This window comes from Neovison vison, chromosome 11 (genome assembly GCF_020171115.1).
Source record: "Neovison vison isolate M4711 chromosome 11, ASM_NN_V1, whole genome shotgun sequence".
NCBI classification, from domain to species: Eukaryota; Metazoa; Chordata; class Mammalia; order Carnivora; family Mustelidae; genus Neogale; species Neogale vison.
Window position 1 is genome coordinate 3310199 of NC_058101.1, and position 18973 is coordinate 3329171.

The following is an 18973-nucleotide window of genomic DNA, read 5'->3' on the forward strand; positions in this document are numbered from 1 at the left end:
TAGCTACACATTAACAATAAAATAGTATTAATAAAATTAAGATTGATGAATGAAACATTTCTTTGCTGTTCTATTTATCATTGGATTATATCCTATTATTGATATATAGTCAAAATACTGTTTTAGTCACTTGAAATAATTTTTTTCTGGGTATAGTTATGTATCCAATTCATTTGTTTCAGTTTGTTTCCAATTCTTATATCTCTGTATTTCATTTCTATTTGTTCTGTCCTTCTTTATTCTGTTTCTCCTTCTCTGCTTTCTTTTGGGTTAACAGAGTAATTTCCTGGAATCCATTTCTTGTCCTCTCTTTCTTAGCTATATTTTGGTGCAAGTTTTTTGTGGTTGCTCTGGAAATAACAATATGCTATTTGAACTTGTCACAATTTACTATCAAATAATATAGTAGTTTAAAAACAATATATAAACATTACAGTGGCCTAATCCCCATTTCCTCCCTGTGTGCTTTTGTTATCATATATTTTTAATTCTGCATATGTCAGAAATTCCATAAGGTGTTATTTTTGCTTTAAGTAATCAGTAATGTAATAAGGAAATTTTATTTCTTTTATATGTTTGTATCTCTTATTTATTCACACATTTACCCCTCTGTTTCTCTTTATTTCTTCCTGAAACTCTAGGTTTCCATCTAATGTCTTATCTTTTAGTTTCAAGAGCTATTAGCACTTGTTTTTGCTGAAGTCTATTCCAGATAAATTGTGTCAGGTTTGCTTATCTTAAGATGTTTCTATTTTGCCTAGATTTTTTTTTCCTTTTTTAGACTCAATTAAAAAAATTCTAGTTAGTTAACATATATGGTAAAATTGGTTTCAAGTGTAAAATTTAGAGATTCATCTCTTACATATAACACCCAGTTCTCATCACAGGACATACCCTCCTTAATACATACTACCATTGAGCCTGTCCCCTGCCCACCTCCCCTCCATCAACCCTCAGTCTGTTCTCTATAGTTAAGAGTCTCTTATGGTTTGAAGAGTCTCTCATGGTTTACTTCCCTCTCTCTTTTCCCTATTTCCCTTATGTTTACCTGTTTGTTTCTTAAATTCTACGTATGAGTGAAATCTTATGGTATTTGTCTTTCTCTGAGTGTTTTAGTTCACTTAGCATAATACACTCTAGTTCCATCCACATTGTTGCAAATTATTTTGCCTCCATTCTTGGAGGGTATTTTCTCTGAATATGGAAATTTAGGTTGACTTCCCTTTCTTAGCCCCCATTTAACATTTTTGGAGGAGTTCCATTGTCTTGTGTCCTCCACTGTTGCTGATAGACAGTTGGCTGTCCTGCTTATGAGTGTTTTCTCTCTATATACTGTCTGGTGGAGGGTGATAAGGGACAGAGAGGCATGTTTTTATGATATTCTCTGTTTTTCATAACTTTTATTGTATGTTCCCTGATATAGTTTTTGTGTATTTATCCTGCTTGGGGGGTCACTAAGTTTCTTTGATCTGTAGGTTTATGCCTTTCATCAATTCTAGGAAGTTCTCAGCCATTATTTTTTTCAAGTTTTTCTTCTCCATTATTTCTCCTTTTCTTCTAGGACACCAATTATTCATTAATCCATTAGATATAGTCCCACTAGTCTCAGATTCTCTTTAGTTGTTTTTTTTTTCCTTTGTTTTTCAGTTTGAACAATTTCTGTTCCCCTGCCTTCAAGTTCAATGAGCTTTTCTTATGCTGTATGTCTATCTTTACATGAATCAAAAACATTATACTTTTTTTCTAAGATTTATTTATTCATTTGAGAGAGAGTGTGTGTGTGTGTGGCACTCAGTGGCGGGGCAAAGGGAGAGGGAGATAAATCCTCAAGCAGACTCTGTGATGAGCACAGAGCCTGATGTGGGTCTTGATTTCATGTCCCTGAGATCATGACGTGAGCCAAAATCAAGAGTCACACAATCAACTAACTGTGCCACCCAGGCACCCCACAAAACAGTATTCTGCTATTACATTTTCCTCTCCAGCTATTCCATTTCATTCCTATTTATAGTTTCTGCTGAAATTTACCATATTTTTATGCATGCTACCTATCTTTCTCACTAGATTTTTAAATTTTTATCATAGTTATTTTAAGTTTTTTTTTAATCTATTAACTGCAGTTTTGCCCATATTGACTGTGTTTTCCATTGATTATGGGTCATAATTTCCTGCTTTTGGTGTGTACCATAATTTGTTATTTTTTGCTGGTACATAAAAAAAAGACTAGATGACATTTACCTCTAGAAACAAATATATCACTTCCTCTGTCATGTTACCAATCTGTAGCTGAGCTGGATCACAATTTGTTATCTTCTTAGTTCACCATTGCTTAAAAATTTTTGAGGGAAGGGTCAGGGATTTCTTTTCATCAGAGCTCTCTTCCTCTCTCATGCTCTCTCTGCTTTATAGCCCACCTGCAAGCTCTTTTGACTGTGGGGAGTTGTCTTTGCTCTCCAGCTGCTGGTATTGCATTCCCCTCACTCACACCCTTTGCCACTTCCTACAGCTTGAGGGACCAGCTTCCATGTTGATTCCTGCCTATAGCCTATGACTGGCCAATGCCTAAGCCTCATTAACCTTGGAGATTTATCTCAGTTTTTCTGTTCCTAAGTTTCAGCAGGCTGCTGCCTTATTATTTTAAAAGGTGCTGGGTCCCTCAGGGTTATTTTTCTCAGTCCTCTCTTTCTCCAAACCTTTAGTGAGCTGTTTCCTTTTCCTTGGGGAAGGTCCCTTTGGAGAGGGAAATATATATTTTCCTTCCTAACTTTCTCCCAGCTTTCAATTGACTACTTCCATGTTCTAACAGAAAAGCTCATGTACTATGGAGGGATCTCTCTCAGATTTCCTGCCATATTCTCAGTTTTTGGCAGCATTCTGATTTGCTCTTAGTGAAGGCTATTTTAGTTTGTAGGGTTTTCTTTTCTATTAAAATTTTTTTTGAAAACATAAAATATTTATGATTGCATTTGATAGCATATAACAAGATCTACTAAAAGATCGCATTTACATCTTTATCCCCTCCACCCTGGGCCCTCCTTCAACCTATCAGTAACTGTTTTTACTTTTAAGGCAAATACCGGCTTTGTATTTGATTTGAAAATGTAAGTATGTATCAATTCTAATGTATTTATCTTCTTTGTAACAAAGTATAGCAAAATGTATATCCTATATGCAGCTTAATTTTATTTTTTCATTAATGAATCTGGTCATTATTCCACAGTAGTATATAGAGAGCTCCCTCATTCTTTTTAACAGCTGTGTATGATTTTTAATATTACATTATCTATCTGTATCTTATATTTATCTTGTCCATTACTGGTGGATATTTGGATGGTTTTCAGTCTTTTGTTATATACCCATAATGCTATACTGTGCATATACAGAACTTACATACTGTTTTTCTATAGCTAGAAGTTATATTTTGACTTTTTTTTTTTTACTGTTGGTTTAAGACCAAAGATACAATTAGTGCTCTGAGATTAGAAAGTAGAAAATTATTCCAACATTACTTATGAGGTACCCAACTAAAATAATACATGGAATTCTGATTTTACATATATAATTCTTTTGGGCATCTACTTTCATTACAATGTATCATGAGGCCCAAGAAGGTATTTTCAACAATATTTTTGGAAAACTGTCAAAATTGTATATCTATATCTCTTACAAGTAATAACTTTGAAGGATCAATTTCATATCTTATTATGAGGTACAAATTAGATAGTTTATTACTTTCCAATTGTATGCCTGAATCTCAAGAGAAACTAGGAGACCGACCTGAATAACATTTCCCTGAAGTAAATGTTAACAGTATGTGTAGAGTCACTAAAATTTTGCAAGTGTCGTAATAGAATGAAAAGGGTAAAAAAAATTTGAAAGTAAATTTGTCAAGCACACTCAGCCCTTCATGACGTCTACTGTATATCCATATGGTGTGTGGTCTCTGTTGTAAAATGGGGCATTTATGCATTGAGTTTCCATTGCAAAAGAGTATGTGGAAATTATATTTCAGCTCAAAATCTTGCACTTTTATTTTGAGCAGAGAATATAAAGATTATCTCATATTATATATTTGTGTATTTATAATTGTATGTGTTTATATATAAATTGCGTGCTCTCTCTCTATATATATATTTCATGTATAGATGGAACTCTGTCATGTGTGTATGAGAAAGAGAGAGATGATAGTCTATGCCCTCTCTTCAGTCTCGTACCTTCAGTTGCTGTAGAAAATCTCCACTTAAAGAGTCTATTGTGTCCTTAAGTTGGCATTCTTTCCTGATAATCATGATTTCCAGGACCTTTTGAATTGTTTTATGTCTATTTCTATATATCTGTGCTTTGTATACAATTTTAAATTTGAATCGCTGTTTACAGTTGCACAGAGCATGAAGGTTTAGTAAATTCTTTTTAGAAGTAGAGATATAAATAAATCAGCTATCTGTGTTTGAAAAGTCTACACTAAAGTGTAGGTGTATGCTTCAGCTTGTCAGTGGATATTTATGAGGTGAACGTAATACTCTAACAGTTATAGCAGTGAAATATATCCTGTGCAGATAGCTAGTAAAGGAGTTCATAGGCGTTAATGCCAGCAGAATTTTAATGCTCAAGAGATGGGAAATGTGGCGCTTGCTCTGGCTAACACTACTATTACTGGCTACAGTGAAAATGAATAGGTGACAAAACTGTAATAGAGTTGGGGTCTGTATACTTAACCAACAGAAAATATGTCAGTTTTTACAGTTCCCTTGTTTTCATCTCTTGTTAATAGTTAACAAGTAGAGCAGTTAACAGCATTAGACAATTTTATTTTGGCTCTCAATTTCCCACGTTTGTGTATGAGGAGACCCAAGAGACGGTATTGCCAACAGGGATTTCTAGAGAAATGTCAATGAACTTCTTGTTCTAATAGATACTTATTAAATGCCTGAAAATCACTTAATTGAAGCTAAAGCTGACAGATTCTGTGAATTTAGACTTTGTTATGGCCAAAGTTTTATTTGTGATTTATCCTTGATACATTTTTTTCCTTCTTAGGCTGAGGAAAGTGGATAATGGAGTAAAGCTTCGTCAGAGAGCTCTACTCTAAGAGATGAATTGATATGTTAATGCACTTCAGGTTTATAAAGAATGAATCATAGTACACCTATTTTTTTTAAGAAGCCAAAGAAAACAAGGTGAAACTTTTAGTTATTAGATGAAGGGTATTTATGCTTATAGAAGAATTTTGGGGATTTTATGAAGAATATTATAGTTTTAATATGGTTTCACGTATAAACTTTAAGTTCATATTAATTATCTAAGTTAACTCAGATTAAGTTCAAATTAGTCATCATTTGACATAGCTATCTACAGAGTACCTCATTAAGTCCTACGGGAATAAGAAAAGGAAACAAAGAAGGAAAGTAGACATGATGTTATCTTTTCGTATAAGATAGAAGTTGAGTTCATTCCTTTGTGGGAGGGTTTTGAAGATTTAGCTCAATACGGAGTCTTCATGAATAAGAGAATTGAGATTTCAGAAAGAAATACGTATTAGTTTACATTTACTTACACCTGGTCTACTTCTAAGGAAGTCTTAAAAAGAAAACTTACCATAAAACTTCAGAATAAAAACAAAGAAATAATTGTGGGCTGAAGTCAAGATACAGCTATACCAGAAAGTGAACACTAAGGGTAGTGGTAACTTCTAGAATATCATGCGGCCGAGCTCTTTGGAAGCCTGCTCACAATGAGAAAGGCTGAGCTGTGGTTGCCTTATAAAATACAAAGGAAGCAGGTAAAGTTAACGGAAGTAAGGAGCTTTTTCTAGCTGACTCGTAATTTCAGTAGTTGATCCCCTAATAACTATGTCCTCAGCAGCAATTTTCCAAAATAGAAAATTCTCCTTATATGAACAGAAATCATTTGGGCTCATTATGTGACCAGAAGTTGAGGGAATGGTGTCCTAGATCTAGATCTTTCTAAAGAAAAGTAAAGAAACCAAGTCTAGGTGTATGAATTGTTACCCGTGACCTGGCTTAACATAGGCATGAAAATCTTGAATAATAGTTATCTTAATACATTTTGATACAAACAGAAACAAAATCTTATAGTGAATTACGCTTTTAAAGGTAGGTAAGGGCGGAGTTATTTGAACCAAATGAGGATTGAGAGGCTTGTGTTGTGCCTGCTCCTTCCTCTCCTGTGCACTGCGCCGGCCTGAGGCACCCCCCAGGGCACCTTGGAGAAGTCACTGGTCTTCATGGACTTTGGTAGGAAAAAACCCAGACCTAGAGAGATGGCTAGTATTTCACTTAGAACTTCCCTCTTGAAGATAGTTTTGCCAACTGATCTGGAGAGAAGGAATTCCAGAGTTACCACGATGAGTACCTGAGACATAAATATTCTACATTATTGGTTGAATAGAGAAATATATGCTCCAGATACCAGGAATATGGTTAGAAAGATTGATGTGGTATGAAAATTGAAGAGCTGCTCTCTCTATATCTTTTTTAAAGATTTTATTTATTTATTTGACAGAGAGAGATCACAAGTAGGCAGAGAGGCAGGCAGAGAGAGAGAGGAGGAAGCAGGCTCCCCGCTGAGCAGAGAGCCTGAAGTAGGGCTTGATCCCAGGACCCTGAGATCATGACCTGAGCTGAAGGCAGAGGCTTAACCCACTGAGCCACCCAGGCGCCCCAACTTCTCTATATTCTTATTTGAATCAATCCCAGTCTGCATAGCACTTTTGAGATAGGCTGTATGTGCCCATGTATATACACGTGCGCGCGCACACACACACACACACACACACACACATTTTTTAAAAATTAGGTTGCTGTTTGTGGCCTGAACAAGTGTTTGACCAGGCTTTCATGGAAACTCCTAGAGCTGCGTATCATCAGAGTGAAAACACTAACTGTGGGTTATAAGGTATTTTGATCACCGGCTGTGTCACACCCGCGCACTGTTGAGTAGGCTTGCATTCAGATGGCTCAGCCAGGATGCTCAAGAACTACAACCCAGAGATGAGTGAACAAATTGGTCTATGGGAACGTGGAATGCTGAAATGCTTGGCACAGCTGGTTGTCGGGAGTGACCCCCGGAGAAAGTAGGTGACAGATTCCTCTGGGAGGAAGATCCCTGATGGAATACTGAATAAAAATTCCCTTCTGGCCAATACTTCCTTTTTTTTTTTTTAAATTATTCCATTTTAATCTTTTCCTTTTTAGGGCTACTCTCTTCCAGTTTCTCCATATTTTCTTCTATCCTTTCCCATGGCTGTATTTTTCTCCTTTGTAATCCTTTTTCTTTTTCAAATTTATACTTACTCTGTCTTCCTGTTTTTGAAGTTAATCACTATGTATTCGTTCATTTATGTGTTTACCATCCATCTACTCTCATTTCTAAGTGAGGTATGGGTAATAAGTACCTGTTTCTTATTGAGAGTTTACTAAGTGCCAGGTAGTATACAAAGTGCGTATTAATAGATTAATAGGATTAATAGGAGTCCTAAGAATAATAGATCCAATTTTTATTCCTCATTGTACTGATGAGAAAACTGAGGCACAAGCTGTTAAATGAGTTGCCCATGATCACACAGTTAACAAGTGGCAGAGCTGCAATCCATAACTAGGGCTTTGGAACCCTTAGACTTAATCACTATTATCTTACTTTTTTAGATATTCAAGCTGATAGTTATGGTATAATGTGGTTTGGCTGTAGTGGAGATGCCACGGAAACTTTGAGGGAAAGAGCTATGTGACTGGGAGAACAGGGTAAAGCTTAACAGAGGAAGTAATTCTTGAACATAACTCCTTCAAGTTACCATTTTTTGGATTTCTGTAAATTAAAAATACACCCCCACATTATCAGCTCTTGATAAAAAAGTGGAAAATACCGAATCCTTGATTAGGAAAGGGAAAGGTATTTATTTATTTATTTTGTTGATGGGTGTGTGTTAAAACACAGGAGTGGATGTTGCTTTTAACAGGTGTTTTTAGTACTTGCGTCAGTAGACATTTGATAGCTGATGATCAGTACTTATTCCCAAATTTTGTAAGTGTGTAGGTAAGGACCTCAGAGTCAAACTCAGTAGGGTTTTCTTCATTTGGGTTTCTATGTCTATAATTAAACCACATCAAATGAAATGAAAAAATAATTAGGTCTGACATAATTTAGACATTGAAGTGATTTTAAGAATTCAGGTGAACTATGAATCTCATTTTTAAAAACTATCCAGTTGCTTCAAGTAAGTGAATCTGAGTCACTAAGATTAATCTGGTGTATAGAACAAAAGTGGTCAGAGAAGGAGCCCTATATCTACATCTAGTTAATTAGTGATGACAGTCAAATAAAAGTAGAGATTCATGATAACTTTTCAAAATTGTGCAGAAGAGAGAAAACCTTTACTTTTTTAGGTCCATAAATACACAAGAAAAAGATGTCCTTAATTCACGTCTATGCCGCTGTAATATAATTCTTCATGGATTTGTTGGATTCTCAAAGGACTCCAGAAGATCATATTTTTAATGTTCATCACTGTTTTCACAGGCATAGTTCAGATCTATTTCTTATTGCATCTATAGTTAGACTATTGTGGCTTAGAAGCACTGTGTTATTGCTTTGCCCAAATATTTATTAATAATGTCATTTTTCCTACCTGTCCCCCTTGAAAAAAATGTTTAGAGAAGGGGTATGTAATGAAAATTACATTTATAATGTTCCTATGGTTTTTGGTAATCATACTTAGCTCATTTGAAGAAGAGCATCTTTTCACTTTACGTTCATTCTAACGATCTTGTTTGAGGGTTCTAGACAATACAAAGTCTAGTCTGAGGGCATGACCTGTGACCGCTGCATTACTGAGGATTTGGACCTCATTCTCAGGTAGTCTTCTCTCTGCTTTTCTCACACCCTTTTGCCCAGATATTATTTGTAGACATTAGGTACAAGATAAGTAATAAAATTGACAATTAGAATAATATTGTCTCCAAATTATTAAGAAGATGTATAATTTGATGAATGTCTCTGCCTTTTAGGAAGAAGTTAATGGAAAGTACTTTGCTTTTTTGCTTTTCTCTTTCTTCATTAATTTCTGAAAGATCTAAATTTATTGAGCAGACATTTTTGAGAGGAAAATGGACCACAATCCCATTTTGATGTTTTAGGCTTTCTTCTCCAACAGTATTTGTTGTTTCTTTTCAATATTCCCATGGATTGGCTACTAAAATAAACTTAATTGTTCACATTTAGAGAGAAATAAAGAGAACTTCTAAAATATGAAGTTAGAGAGCAGGTATTAAGACAAATAGGAAAATCTCAGTAAGATGATACTCCTTACCCTAAAGTAGACGGTGGTACGCTAGCTTTTGGCCTGTTGAGAAATCTGGATGTGATTTATGTAGCACAGGGTATTAGCAGGGTCATACCAACGAGAGGGAAGAGGGGATCCTTTATCACTCATTGAAAACTTTTTCAAATAATTCTTGGATTATTTACAATTACATATGAAACAATATGTCTTTGTAACCTTTCTTGAAGCGCTAAGGAGTTGGAATGACAAAGTCTCTTTAAAACTGTGGAATGCAAATAAATAGTCACCATTCGGGGAGGACATGTAATGACGGCCTGTAGTTGTGCACAGAGAAATGGTCAACAACAGAGGACAAGTTCTCTAAGTCTTTTGCACACCGGTTGTGAAATGCAGTCCCAGAGCGATGCCCTGTCTTCCCTCTCCCTGACTCTTACTACCTCTCAAGTGCATTCCTCACGTATACATTTTAGAAGCACCAGTTTTACATCAGTTTTAAAAGCACCAGATTGCATAAAGGAGTACTTTCATTTAAATCCATTATAGAAGGAAGCATAGGGTTTGGCTTTGATATTTTTATTGCTGAGATAGTAATGCAGTACTTTAAATAGCAATAACATAGTTCTATTTTACAGAGTTTTTTACACTCTAATTTTACCATACCATTGTGGAGATGAACTTGCTGTGGAAAAGATCTGAATGAACTACCATGCTTTGACCCAGGGGGAAAAACTTGACTTTGTGGTTCATCTTAACATTGACCTGTTCTTGCATAATACCTAGAAAACTAGGTATTCTTATGCTTTTTTATAATTGCTTCACTAATTCAATCATGATTTTTTTTTTTTTTTCATTTCTAGGGCCGGTGCATAAACTTCTCCCGAGTTCCATCTCAGTAAAAGGAAAGCAGGAAGACCAAAGAAGATAGGAAGATACATCTTACACTGCTGATATCCAACCAAATGAAAAAAAAAAATTAAGTGAATTTCAGAAGTTTTTGGAAGAACAGCTTTCTTCCTTTCAGTCAGGAAATGTTTTCTCTGCCTTCTGCTTTGCTTGCACCAAACATTTTTAAATACTCGTTCTGCCATCTACATGAGAGTTGGTGAAACCCACTGGTAACTCATGATTCATGACATTGAACATAAAGACTCACGTTAGTCTACCTGCTATGGTTTATACAAGAAAGTTCGTTGGAATGTGGAGAGGAGGAAAAAGCAAAAACAACAGCATGAAGATATCAAAACAGGGACCACGGAACAACGGGCCATGGCGGGTCTGTAATGGAGAGAGGAGTGCTTTACATGGAGACATGGCATTTGCATTTTTACATCACAAAATTGTCCGCCACAGGCGGAGTATGAAATTTCCCACCAAGCCAAGCAGATACGGGAGTCCGTTGCCTTATAGCTATGTCAGATCACAAAATCCTCCTCGGTCCCCTATCACACTGTGCCTTACGGGAAGTTTCTGACTGGAAAATCTTGTCATTCTAACACTGAAAAGTGCACACGCATGACAAAATGTAGACAGGATGCCTCAAGGTATTGGTAGCAAGCAAGATTTTGCCCTTTAGTTGTTGAAGACACCTTTCTTCATTATGCACTCGGGAAAAGAAGAAAATTAATAGAGCGTTATTACACAGGAAGACAGCCTCTATCCAGAGGTCTTGAGTGGAGTTTAAGGGACTTGTGCTTCAAGAACTCGTCCCCGGGAGTGGGGATTTACCCCACTCTCTGTGTTTAGGGTGTAGTAGCGCATAAAGCATTAATATCTGTAAACACACCGGGAGTTTGTTTTGCTTTAATTTAAAGGAAGCGGTAACCACAAAGCTTCCGCTCAGGGTTTTTCCTTCCTCCAAGTCTCCAAGGGCTCTTCAGCGTCACAAGCCAGCAACTCTCTTTGCATGAAAATTTCAAAGTTTAATTAATATAATTAAAGGCAACAGCAAGCAGCAGCCTGTGAAGATTTTGCTCATCTTTTTTATGCCTTTTGACATTGAATGACCTATTACTGTGTGCGCATTACTTGGATCTTGAGGGACACTCTACCTTGGTTATGAGTCAGTAGAGAAAAAAAGACCTCCTCTCCTCAATTTATACATTAAAGTTTGAGGAGGGCCGGCCACCACAAAACATCGAAATGTACGTATGATAATTTTTTAGGAAAACCAACTTCGTGTCACGTCGACGATGCCAGGTTATGTTAGCGTGAGCGGAAACACTCGGGGGGGGGAGGAAGAAGGCAGCCGCTGAAGAAGAAAGCTCAAATGATCTAGTCACTTTCGATACTGTACTTCAGATGCGAAATGGATATTCGACTCGAAACCTGACAAAACCCGCCTGCTGTGATGTGAACTGGTATAGACAGTGACCAGCGGCTGGGTCAGTGGGATGTCTCCCTGCGAGCACACAGGCTTATCAAGTGACACTAAAAATAAGTTCAACAACCATCACGTTGGAAGGAAGGAGGCGAACGTTTCATGTTCGGCGGGCATGCGAGTACACAAGACGGAAGGAGCGATTTGGAGCATCCCGGTATAATTACCCCCATTGTGCCCTTAATGGAAATTTCAGAGGACGGGAGTGATTCTGTTGGTTGGTGTCCAGATTTGTGGCACGGCTCCAAGAAGCCTTACTCACACACACAAATATATATATATATATACATGCATATCCTCTAGCTTGAATCATTTGCTCAAGTTTATTTATGTCACTGGCTGGCTGGATCCAAAGTCATGTGTCTCCATATTCGTAAATAAAATTTTACCTGTGCCTCTGCTACCATGTTATTTAAACCTACATAAGCTCAAGCTTTGTTTGGCTAAATATAGAATTGTCCTGGTTCGTTTTGGGATAGAATTATATTCAGTTCCAAGATGTTGCTTACGGTCACAAATGGTACTATTGCCATTCGGTTATCCATGCTTGCAAGTGCCCCTTGTATGCCTGATGCATGCCTAGGGAGTTCCCGTAGACCTTTGCTCAACATTTGCATCTGAGACAGCGTGTATTGCTGTTTTCCTAAATTGACATTTCATTTCTGATCCGTGCACACCCATAAGCAGTATTTAAAAGCACCAAAGATTCTGCAGAAGCTACAGCTCTTTCTTGGGATTTGTCCCCTGGAGTTTGTCCACTATCATACGGCATTGGTGTGGCATTTCGATTTTGCTGCACGAGCAACTGTGAGTAGACCTCTGTCCTCAAAGGACAAAACAGCTTTCCGTGGAACGTTAACATAAATAGGTTTCCAGTTGTAATGCCACCAGGAAGCTCTCTCAGTGACGAGGGAGAGGCGATGGTCTATATGTAGACTAAGAAAGCACCATTCATAAAGTTCAAAGACAGATGGAATTTCATTGCACTAAAGAGATGAACCAGATCTATGCGATTTTCTCTCATTTTGCCATCTAACATGTAGAAGAATTTGCTTTGAAAGAGTGCTGTTTACTCACCAAAGAACTAAATAAAAAACCTCTAAGCCCTTTAAATAGGAAAGTAAAAGGTTAGAATAAAGCCATTTCTATAAGTTTAATAACATTTTAAATTTTTTATAGGGAGAAATAGTTCCTGTTTAATTTTCCAGACATAATGTCAGTTGAGATCTACTTTCTGTGTGTAAACGAGGAAGTCTTTATCCGTAATCCATTTGTGTTGCATAAGGTTGCGACAACAATTAAGTGGGAAATGATTCCTAACTTATGTGTCTACTCTGCCTGGAAAGAAAGTTTTGAAGGCATCTATATATATTTCATAACAATGTCTGTTCTTTATGGATTTGATCCATAAATATTTATCTATCTGAAAACTTTGATACTTGGAATGTTTTCCTTAAAGCATTTGGTGCTCCAAGAAAAAACATTTGGTGCTAAGAGTTGCAGCACTGATGCCTTTCCCCAAGTTAATTCTATTTTAAAAATTTATATTTCATTCCCAATGAGATGCAGAGTAAAATTTGAGACCCTCCATTAAGTAGGGAGCAGCATCTGTCTCCTATAGAGAATTCTTATTTTGACAAAAATAGAGAGGGTCTAAGCCTCCTATATTTAAAATTGTTTGAGAAATGATTTGCTTATATTCCCCCTGAACTTTATTCGAACCATTTTAAATAATAAATTACTCAATATTTGTTTTTCTAATAAATCCTTACTGCATATAAGATCTGGGTGTCTCTGTGAAGTTAATAACTTTACTATGTAAATATCACTGACCATTGTTTACTGCTCAGAGGCCATGTGTGAGTTTAGTTTTAAAATCAAAACACGGTCTCTAGTATGGCCAAAAAGTATTTAAAACATTTTTGATTGACCCATTTCCATGCATCTTTTTTGAATTTTAAGAGAGCAAAATGTAATTAGATGCCATAGACAAGGATCGTAAAGCACTTTCCTCCTCCATGGCAAGACCATGCTTAACTTTTGTTAGGTCTTGGACAGCATCGCATTACTTTAGGAAGTTCATTAGTGTTGTATTCCTAAAAAAAATTTGGTAGGTATATAATTCAGGAGAGAAATAGAGACATTATTTTAATACGAAAGGAAATGTGTAATCTAGAATTGGAATAAATGGTGCATCTGTCATGCATTTAAAGAAAGGAAGGGGCAGGTGAGGCTGGAGGATGTCTGCTCTCAGATAAAGACGCTGAGTGCTGCTACGCGTTCTAGTCCGGGGTTAGAGCCGTACTTTGCTTAGTGAACTTCTACGGCATATTTCTGAGAGCACTTTAATTTTGGTATATTCCTGCACTTACTGGGATATAATTCAGTCAAATTGACCAAAGGAAATAAATTTTGAGAACTCATAATGCAGCAAGCCCTGTGCTATTTTTTTAAAAATAAACTTTATTTTTGTGCTCTTCTGCCAAAAGAAGATGCTGTTTAAAGAGTGCACAGTAGAAGGTGCAAATTTGTATTAAAATGTGCTTGTTCAGATTACTTTACAAGACCTATATTAAGGTAATGTGGGGTGTGTGTGAGAGAGAGAGTGAGTCACTGTGATGTGCTACATACATATCCTCTTAGCTTGGGAAACAGGGGACGAATGACCTAGCCCAGAGAGCTGGCCACAACTCACTTGCTGAAACTGAACTGATCAGCTTCTCAGCCACAGACTAGAGATGGACTGGAGGTATCTCAAGTTCCTTCCAGCTCTGACAACATTTCTGTGAATATAGTCATATTGGAGGTTTTAGTATTTATGTATTTCATATTTTTAATGACTGGCCTCATTTGAAGAGAACAGCATTATTAGCTCTGTAAACTGCCATTTCGTTTCCAAAAAGACATTTAACCATAGTTCATAATTTTATAATTAGCCATAATAGGGTAATTTCTCAGTTAATTTCTTACAACTAGAATTTGTCAAAGAGGCAACTGATAATAAAATGTATATCTGTTGAAACCTCTGAAACGATGAGTAAGAAATACTGGGAAGTACATCTGTGTGTTTCATTCTGACCTTACAGTCATAGCAGGTGTCCCAAAGGCATGTGTAAAGATGTATAGAAATTGTAACAATATACCTACACTACCAGTTTTAATGATGAGGTACTTTGTATACTGCAGAAAGTTAAATTATTAAACCCTTCTTTTCCTTAGTCAAAATTAGAAAACAATCTTAATTGACAATAACAATGCTATATTCCCCATAGGAAGTATTCAAAATGGCAAACATTTTACTGAGCAGTTTGAATACTACTTAGAATATATAGTATGTTAGAATTGCTAAACTTTGAAAAAGTTACCATTGTTTTATTATAGAAGAAAACTCTGGAAGTGAGAATTTAAAAAAAAAAAAAAAGCATGCATCACATTGTCTCCTAATCACTGTAAAGTTATTTATGTTTTAGTTGAATTATATTTGCAAGATTGTAAATGCCAGTGGATAAGCCAAAATAAATTGTAAAAGTTATTAAAATGTACATTTAAGTAGATCTCAATTGGTTAGAAACATCACAAGATAATCTTATAGAATATATACAATTCAAAAGATATGCATTGTCTTTATGCTAAAAGGCAAGGTATTCAACAACTTAGATGCAAAACAAAGGAACTGAGAGCTTCCAAAGTCATAGATAATAGAAAAAGGAAATTGTCACATCATGTGCTAAATTAGAAGCAAATGTAAACCTCTAGCCATGCTTTTGTACTCCACCATCTGATTTGTGTAAGTAACTTGGGAAAGAAAAACACACAATATAAAATAAGATTGACTAGTTCTAGCAGATGACACCTGTAAATAGAATTTTTACCAGTTGAAATTCAGATGTGAAATGAGATGATTATCATTATCACACTAAAATTTTCTTTTGAGTTCTTTTTTTAATATCCCATAATCGTAAAAGTCTCTGTTAATTAAATAGAGCAATGACAGACCTTCATCTTCTTTAAATACTTTGTTTGTGTGAGGCTGTCACATGGAAAGAAAGATTATATTTTAAACAATATGTTCAAGTGTAAAAAAATCTTCAGCAAATTCTTAATGTTTAAAAAAGTGAGAGAAAGTTCCAGGACTTTTGTAATCAACATCATGGGATTCTTCATAAAGAGCTGAGTATTTCAGAAAGATTGAAAAGATTTTAAATATATTTTTTAAAAGGATATCAAAGACTATATTATTCAATATTCAGTGTGTTTTATCTCATTTTAAAGGATATTGTTATGATTAGAATAATATAGACAACACTGAAAACAAAAGAAAATCACAATGGCATTACTGTTTGTTTAATATCTCTGTATTTCTGCCACCCTCCAGAAAGCACTGAAATGACGAATTTTTGTCAATGATTTAAAAAATTTAACTCAAACGATAAAGACCAGTTCATTAGTGGTTTCAAAATTACTAAATCTATTGAACTGGTAAAGATAAAGTCATCAAATTATTTTTTCTAATCATATATGAAATGGAAGGGATTCCTGTGCTTTAAAAAATATTTCCCTTGACTCTTCAAAAATCAGTCCAGTAATCTCGACCCAAGGTCATTATGCATATGTTTATAATTTCTAACTTTGGAAAAAATGTTCTTAGTGTCGATTACGTTGAGAAGAGAGGGCTTTATTAATTTTCTGTTGCTTCTACCACAAATTACCACAAACTTGGTGGCTTAAAACAACACAAACGTCTCTTAATGGTCTGGAGATCAGAAGTCCAAAATCCATTTGAGTGAGCTAAAAAGTTAAGGTTTCCACAGCATTAATTCCTTCCAGAGACTCTGAGAGGAGGATTTAGTTTTGTGTCTTGTTCAGCTTCTTGTGGCCACCTGTAACCCTTGGCTTGTGGCCCCTTCTTCTGTCTTCAAAATGAATCATTCCACCCTCTGCCACAATTATCACATCCCCTTTTGTCTTTCTCGTTTCCTCCCTCAAAATCCCTCACATAATCATATCTGCAGAGTCCCTTTGCCATGGATAGTAACAGTCCCAGGTTCTGGGGATTAGAACATGGACATTTTATGGAGCCATTATTCAGCCTACCACAAAGATTAGCATGATTTACCTTTCATTAAATATTTCCCTTGTATCTAACTCGCCAAGAAAATTCAAGTTGGGTTCAAAAGTATCCATCACATCCTTGCCTGCCCATGTTCTTTGGATCTTGTCATCACACAAGTGATTTTGTTTTTGGAGGAATTCCATTTGTCCCCATTCTACTGTTTCATATTTTACTTGAAATTTTTCTCAGAAAAGGAAAAATGCCAGAGGATAAATTCTTGGAAGATTTTTTGCCAGATGATAAACCTCGCACAAGGCTGAGAAGCATATGGACAGTTTTTTATTGCCTCTGGAGAATTTACCTGGCCTATCTGCCCGAGCCCAGAAGTTAACCTAGATTTAGTCCCTGTAATACTTGATGCTGTCCTACTGAAAACCTATTTGGAAGGTATTGAAATATCACTAGAGACAAAGGATGAAAATAAGTTGATATTGCTAATATCAGCAAAATACATATAAAAAGAACTTGAGAAACACTTCTTAAATTATTGTATTAACTATTTTGTGCTAATTCATGTGGTGTTCACACTGGTACACCCCGTGTTTATATAGGACATTGATTGCAATCTTATCTCTCATACAATTTATATATATATATATATACATTTATATATATATATATAATATGGATATTTTATGAGTATGTATATATATATCAAACTATATTATATATAATATATATGTAATAGTTGCTTGTTGAATCTTAGGTTGTGCAATATGTGTTCTGGAGTGACGTCATACTTGGTCCCATATATGATATCACTCCAGAACATACATTCCACAACCAAGAATTCAACAGATGACTATTGCGATGCCTCCTGAAGGCCAGACAGTGCCTGTGGCTCACCAGGGAGATGCTGTAATGAATCAGCTGATCTTCCCTTCCAACGGAGAAAATACCTTCAGCAACTAGGTAACAAGTGGGATGAATATTTTAAATGTTGTTAATATTGATTACTTAACTGGGTTGCAGGTTTCAGGGGAAAAACTGGAAGAACAAGCACTTTCAAGGATAAAGACACAAAGAGAGAAGGAAAGGAGAATGTGGTAGACCTTGGAGAAGCACGCCCCAAGAGTCAGTAGAAACAGGCTGTCTGTGGTGACCCAGAGATAAGAATTACGGAAGAGAGAGCAGGAAGGGTGGGAAAAGGCAGGACAGGGTGGTTTAGGAAGGGATTGGAAGGCGTACGGTGCTATTCACTCTTTTTTACCACATCTTCAGGATGGGAAGAAGTCGCTCAGCAGGTGTCAGGTCTAAAGCAGGAAAGCAAGATCAGCAGGTTGGGATTTTGAAGCAGAGATTAGGGAGGAGACCATAAAGGAAAGGGTGTCATGGACACTTGGGCATCTCTACTCAAAACCCCACATCCCTGTGCACTGTCTGGGTAGCACATTTCTGAGCTGCTCATACCTCCTTGAATTATGGGAGCATTTGTTTTCTACTGCCTCAATGAAAACCTACCCCTCAGTTTTAAACAGATGCCATGTGTTTAAAGTTAGAACTAGTCATTCTTGCTTCACACTTGTATTTTTCACTGTTACTTTTAAAGATCCAAAAAGAGTACTACTATTTTGAATAATTTGGCCCACAGTACTACGTCCCCTCACAGCCTGTCTCTATAGGACTTCTCAACCCTGTGCCGAGATCTCTGGGGTCTGACCCCCACCTTGTCTCTTGTTGCCTTCTTCAGCCTCACCCCCACATGAGCTAGAGTGAATGCCCTGTAAATGCTCGGAAGACCACTCATGAGGACGCCTCTCCTATCGAATTAGCCTTCACTTTGGGGGCTTCTGCTGCAATGGAGACAAAAAGACCCCCACTTTAATGTGATGTTATAACTTATTAAACAGGCACCATTCTTGGCGCTGGAGAAACAGTAGCAAAGAACAAGATCTTGGCCCCCGTGGACTTTACATTCAAGTGGGGAACTAGGAAACAAACAGTAGGACTTCCGGAGACACTCTTGTAACGTGTCCAGTGTATAGTACAGGCCAGATGTGCCGTGAGGGAACTAAAACAGGAGGAGATACACCCTGAGTAGAAAGGGATTTACAGTTGAGGGAGTCAGGGAAGTCGTCTCAGGGGCCGAGAATTCCAGGTAGAGGGAAGAGCACATTCCCAGGGGCTGAAGCGGGAAGGAACTTGGTAAGAACAAGGTGGTGACTGGAGAAGGGTAGAGGCGTTG

General features: G+C 36.6%; 1 protein-coding gene across 1 annotated transcript in view; it reads left to right on the forward strand.

The window, feature by feature from the left end:
* ANTXR2 (ANTXR cell adhesion molecule 2) overlaps positions 1-12069 on the forward strand; it is a 146844-nt gene extending 134775 nt beyond the window's left edge. Inside the window, exon 17 of the mRNA XM_044225894.1 lies at positions 10156-12069. Coding sequence (XP_044081829.1) covers positions 10156-10194 — 39 coding nt within the window. The 3' untranslated portion in view covers positions 10195-12069. The remainder of the gene's footprint in view (positions 1-10155) is intronic.
* Positions 12070-18973: the final 6904 nt, after the last annotated feature.